This window comes from Antrostomus carolinensis, unplaced genomic scaffold (assembly GCF_000700745.2).
Source record: "Antrostomus carolinensis isolate BGI_N321 unplaced genomic scaffold, ASM70074v2 Scaffold42337, whole genome shotgun sequence".
Taxonomy (NCBI): Eukaryota; Metazoa; Chordata; class Aves; order Caprimulgiformes; family Caprimulgidae; genus Antrostomus; species Antrostomus carolinensis.
In genome coordinates this window covers 5,327-10,719 of record NW_010328828.1, presented here as the reverse complement: position 1 = coordinate 10,719, position 5,393 = coordinate 5,327, and the positions used below count along the sequence as shown (strand labels likewise).

The 5,393-nt window shown below is 44.7% G+C and overlaps 1 protein-coding gene across 1 annotated transcript; it reads left to right on the top strand.

Annotated features, from left to right (window-relative positions):
- Positions 1–32: 32 nt before the first annotated feature.
- Positions 33–3,773, top strand: SLC25A38 (solute carrier family 25 member 38; the record flags this gene model as incomplete). Its single annotated transcript, XM_010172369.2, has 5 exons — positions 33–113; positions 640–819; positions 1,283–1,451; positions 2,054–2,220; positions 3,651–3,773. Coding segments are annotated over 5 exons (720 nt in total), but the record flags the coding sequence as incomplete, so codon positions are not given.
- Between the last annotated feature and the right edge of the window lie 1,620 nt (positions 3,774–5,393).

The following is a 5,393-nucleotide window of genomic DNA, read 5'->3' as shown; positions in this document are numbered from 1 at the left end:
ATTCTGTGATTCTGTGTCTTCCTTTCAGGTCTGCTCGTGCTGGGATGGTAACGCTGCTCTTTAGGGTTGTTCGTACTGAGAGTCTTCTGGGGCTCTGGAAAGGTGTCTCTCCAGTAAGTGGCTGTTTTAACCCTGACTTCTAAAAATAAATACATAAATAAACCTACCGTTTATTACTGACTATGGACTGGATGGAAGTAGCTAGCTCTCCTACAGTTGTGAGTGGAACCACGTGATTTAGATGGATAAGTCCTATTTTAAGGAGTTAATGTTGTGAATTCCACTGGTTAGGTCATAGCAGTCTCTGTGGATCTGAATGCTTAAATACCATTGCAAATGTGGGGTGGCAACTGCACCAGCCTCATCTTGTTTTGGAATATCTTGGTCCTAGAAAACTGCAGTTGAGGAAGGCATTAAATCCTGGCATCGTTTGAATCAATTGGCTCTCAGTGCTGTAGGTGATATTTACCTTGTCTTCTTTCCCGAGCATGTTAGCTGAGGAAAAATCACTAGTGATTTTTTTTGTTTGGTTTTGGTGCCAAGCTTCCTGTGAAGTGTAACAGTCTCTGAAGTGTTCTGTAGTACATTGTGTCTCATGTGTGCTCTTTCTTTGTTCATCTGCTTCCATTTCTTCTGAAGTCCTTTGCAAGATGTATTCCTGGGGTTGGGATTTACTTCAGCACTTTGTACATGATGAAGCAAAAGCTTCTAGTGGACCGTTCACCCACAGCCCTGGAGTCTGTCTTTCTGGGTGCCACCGCGCGTGCGGTATCTGGGATTTGCATGTTGCCAGTGACTGTAGTGAAGACCCGATATGAGGTGAGTGTGACTTTCTAGTTAGTTCCCGGTTAATGATGTCACACCCCTTCCTCATGATGACAAAGAAGTTCTTCTATCTGGAGGAGGTGGCTGCCACTTGAGTACAGTCAGGGATGTAGTCCTGATTTCATCCTGGTTCACACATTGTGCAGGAAAAGCCACGCACTGATTTTTAGGCAAGAAGTACAAGATGAAACAGAATTCACCCCGAGATTTTTAAGTTTCAGTTGTATACAATGTGTAATTTTAACATCTTTCTTATTTTTCCTTCTTGGAGGATAGTTTTAAAGGCTGAGGTAGGTGGAACCTGGTTTTTGCCTTGGGCTGTCCTCTGTGCTGCCATCTCAGGCATCATGTGGAGCGCATAATAACACTTGTTTGGACAAGGTGGTCTTGGCTTGTGTGTAGGGCTCCCTGGCCTGTGGCCAGCACATGGATGACTGACCGTTGTCTACCCTTGCAGAGTGGAAGATTTGGTTATGGGAGTGTATATGGAGCTCTGAAGAATATCTATCAGACAGAAGGGGCTCGTGGCATGTTCAGTGGGCTCACCGCCACGCTGCTGCGGGATGCACCCTTTTCTGGGATCTACCTGATGTTCTACACACAGACCAAAAGCTTCACACCTCAGGGTAAGGATAAACATTGGAGACTGTAATGAGAGGTGTTTCTTTTCTTACATCTTGCCCTGCAGTTGACTGCTTGCCTTAATGCTCTCTACCTCAGTAGTTAAATTAGTCTCTTGTAGGGCTTTAGGTGGGACATTCACATTTTCCCGTGGAGAACTATAGCTCAGGTTGATGTAGAAATGGAAATTAGCCCTAAATTGATTGATTGTCTTTATGAAGACTGGTGCATAAGGTGGGTTAGTGAACAGTTGAAAGAGAAGATGTGTTCAGCCGTCCTTTCCGATGCTGATTCTCTGGTGTACCGAGCAGTTTCCACTAACCCGAGGTTCTCTGATATTGTAACTGGCTGGGGCAACACTTGCACCATCTTTCCTTCTTTGGATTCCTGTCAAATTCATTTCCCCAGCAAGTGAGGCTTTTTAATAGTGCTGACTTGTGACTTGTAGCCACTTTTCCCCTTGAAAGGTTTCCCTGCGTGCATAGATTGTAACTTCTCTTAGACCCTGATGTTGATGTAATAGTTTGGTAGCTTTTCACTGTGTCACACAGCATGATTATTCCTGGCCTGGTTTGTGTCTGAATGCATTCCCTGTGCTCTGTTGCAGACCAGCTGGATCCAGTGCTCATGCCCTTGCTGAATTTTGGCTGTGGGATCTTTGCTGGAATCTTGGCTTCACTGGCAACACAGCCTGCTGATGTCATCAAAACACACATGCAGCTGTCCCCCCAAAAGTACCGCAGGACAAGCCAGGCCATTGCCTTCATCTATAAGGTGAGGTGGATCCCTTCTAATGTGTGCAATCACAGCGTCTCCTCTGATCTCCTCACTCAAAGCACAGCCATGATAAGAAAGTTGTTGTCTTTTTAAGGAGGTGAACAGATGTGACTGCTTGATGTGCTCTTGCAGTCAGCATTTCCAGAAGCTGAGGTGGGTCATGCTGAGGGAGACTGAGGCTGAATCTCTTGTCACTGCTGTGTGTGCAGACTTGTTCAGTCATAACTGGAAAGTACTTTGGTTGATAGTCCGAAAGCAATCAGAGGCTTCAGTCTGTTCCTTGCTTTTCCTTGTAATTAGAGAGTCTGTTATCACTGCTCAGATGTGTTTCTTGCTCCTCTTGAATGGATTGCAAGGCAGTGAGCTTCCTCCATGATTATTCTTGCCATTCCTCAGTCCTGTATCTGCTTTCACAAAATTACAGATGATGGGGAATTGGAGAGCAAACTCAGAACACTGGAGCACAAAGGCAGGCATATTTCAGCGAGCATCTATACACACACGGGCCTGCTTCGTGTTTCAGGCTGGTGAATGATTTCACGTCAGTTCTATCTGTTACATATTGATTCTTAGGCTGGTAGTGATGGAAAGTGCTCAGCATATTTCACTTTACTTTCATTTCAGCTTAGCTTAGTATTTAGGCTTGGAGGAGCTGTACTTGGAGCTGCTGCTGCCTGTGGTTTGTCGGTGTAGGTACATCTGTGGTTACCACACAGGGGCAAAGGGTTTCTTTAGCACGTAGGGTGAAATGCCAGTTTCACACATAAGCCAGCTTACAAGACAATTCTTTGCCTTTCGGACACTGAAAGAGAAATAAATGCCCAGATCTGTATCCCAGGAGTGGGGTGGAGATGTACTCAAAGCCCACCTTTCCCTTCCTGTCCTCAGAAGGGTGGATCTTGGCAGGTTTGCTTTGTTTCCATAGTGAACTCTATTCCTAAACAGGAATCTCTTTATTTGTGCATGGATGTTTTGGTGCCTGGTACATTTTTTCTCATATCAGAATGGTTTTTTACCTCAGTACTTAAAATTTCAGTTTTTACATAATAGCTCAGTGACTTTTGTAAATACGAGGCTCTAAAACAAGGACAAGTCATTTTCCTGAAGTATCTTGAAACTGTTACACCCTTGCCTTCTCTTTGTTGGGCTTGAGTGTGGTTTTCCTCATCCACTATCCCCATCCTGTCCCTGTCCCCATTGCCTTCTCCACTCATGGCTCTTCTTGCTCTCTTGGGTAGCCCTGCAATTGCACAGTGCTACAGGTTCTTCCTAAACATTAAATGCTGTTTAAGCCTGGGTCTTTCAGAAACTGAACTGAGTCTGAGACTAAATATATCCTGTGCTGTTCCATATAATAAATGATAAGAAATTTTAAAACACTAGAGGCAGATTATGATGGGTTGCTGTTTATTTATCTCCTGTTGCAGGACTTTGGGTTGGTTGGATTTTTCCGAGGTGGTGTGCCCCGTGCCCTCAGGAGAACTCTGATGGCGGCAATGGCATGGACGGTGTATGAACAGATGATGGAAAAAATGGGCTTGAAATCTTGACTGGCTTGCACAAGAAATTACCAGCTTCACTCCTTCTCCTGCTTGCTGTGATCAACTGGCACTAGGAATTTCCCAGTTCCACAGAGGAATAAGCCTTGCTCAGCCAGGAGGAAGAAAGCCCTTCTGAGACAGGGGATTAGGCTTTTTGGCAAGAAGAGAAGGATGAGATCTTTGCGTCGTTTGATCAGTGCATTCCAGAAGGACTGCACTTGCAGGCTGCCACGGAAATGGCAGGGTTTCCCCAGCCTGGTAACTGCTGAGAGAAAAACCCCTTTTAAAAATAGCTCTGTGCTCACCACCTTCATGGAATGAGACATTGCTGAGTGAAAGTGTGGAGAAAACAGTGTTTGCAGAACCTGCCAGCCTGTTCCTTGCTGGTCTGGCCAGTAAGGCCACAATGACGCACTGTCTGACGTAGATCCTCCTTCTACATGTGCTTTGTTCTCGCAAGGGGATGTTGCAGACAACAGTGGGAAACTGAATGTGTCTCTTAATGCTTATATCGCAGGACTGGGTGGAAGAGAAATGAAATGCTGAAGGAAAGCTAGGAACACGGCCTCTGTCATCACTTTTGTACTGTGCATGAGAGCAGAGAAGGTAACTGGAACTTCCTTGCTGTGTCATGTAATTAAGTGATGAGCATCTTAACACTCTTGAAATGTGCTTCTGCCTCTACAGCAGTGTTTACGCAGGAATTAAGAAGCATAAGAATTGATTGCTACCAAAGTTCTACTTGTTCTCTGAAAAACCTTTTTCCTGCTGGTCTGACTGTTTCAGGAACACTCAAGTATTTTTGTTATCCAGTTGCACTAGAGACTTACTTGCTTCCTATTATTCATTTGTTAATCACGGATCAACACCCTCAGTGTGAGCTGGTGCTTAGATGTAGCTTTTAGGGTCATAGATTATAACACATAAATGTATAATGGAAGCAGATAGAGATCCTGACTCTTGAGGTTTCTCTTAAAAGCTGCTGCTTGGTGGCACGTGGAGTATCTTTGGGTTTGGAAAGAAAAGGCTGTTCTTTTCTGTAAGCTTTCTCCAAAGTTTGAGACCTGTTTGGTAGAAAACTTTAATTCTCTGGGCTCAACACAGACCCTTCAGAGTTTTCCAGCTGATGATTCTCCCATAGCAGGTAGTCCATATTTCAGTATTCCTGAGTTCAGGCTTAGAGGTAAATACACTTTCACCCACTGTGCCTTCTTCCTCATTCCTACTTTGTTACACAGACCTCGTGGTGTGTGCTGCCCAAACTTGGATACAGCCTGCTCCCTCCTTCACTTGTGCCTCTGTGCTGGCTCGGTTGGGACTCCTGCAGCTCCGTTGGTGTTGCTGCAAAGCTGGGCAGAGAAGTGTGCGTCCAGTTCTGTAGTGTGCCTTGCAGAAAACATAGCTTTGGCTTTCATTTTATTAAATATCTAGGGGTATTGAAATTTGCTTTAGAAACAGAGCAGATGTCTCTAAATACAAAGATGTGACACTGTAGCTGTACTGAACAACTGGTACTACCTACCTGTTGTTCTTAAAATTGAGAATGTGATTTGCACAATCCCTGCCTGCCCTGGCAGCCTCCCGAGCACAAGACTGGAGGGAGTCTGGGTTGTAAAAGATGTTCTTTAC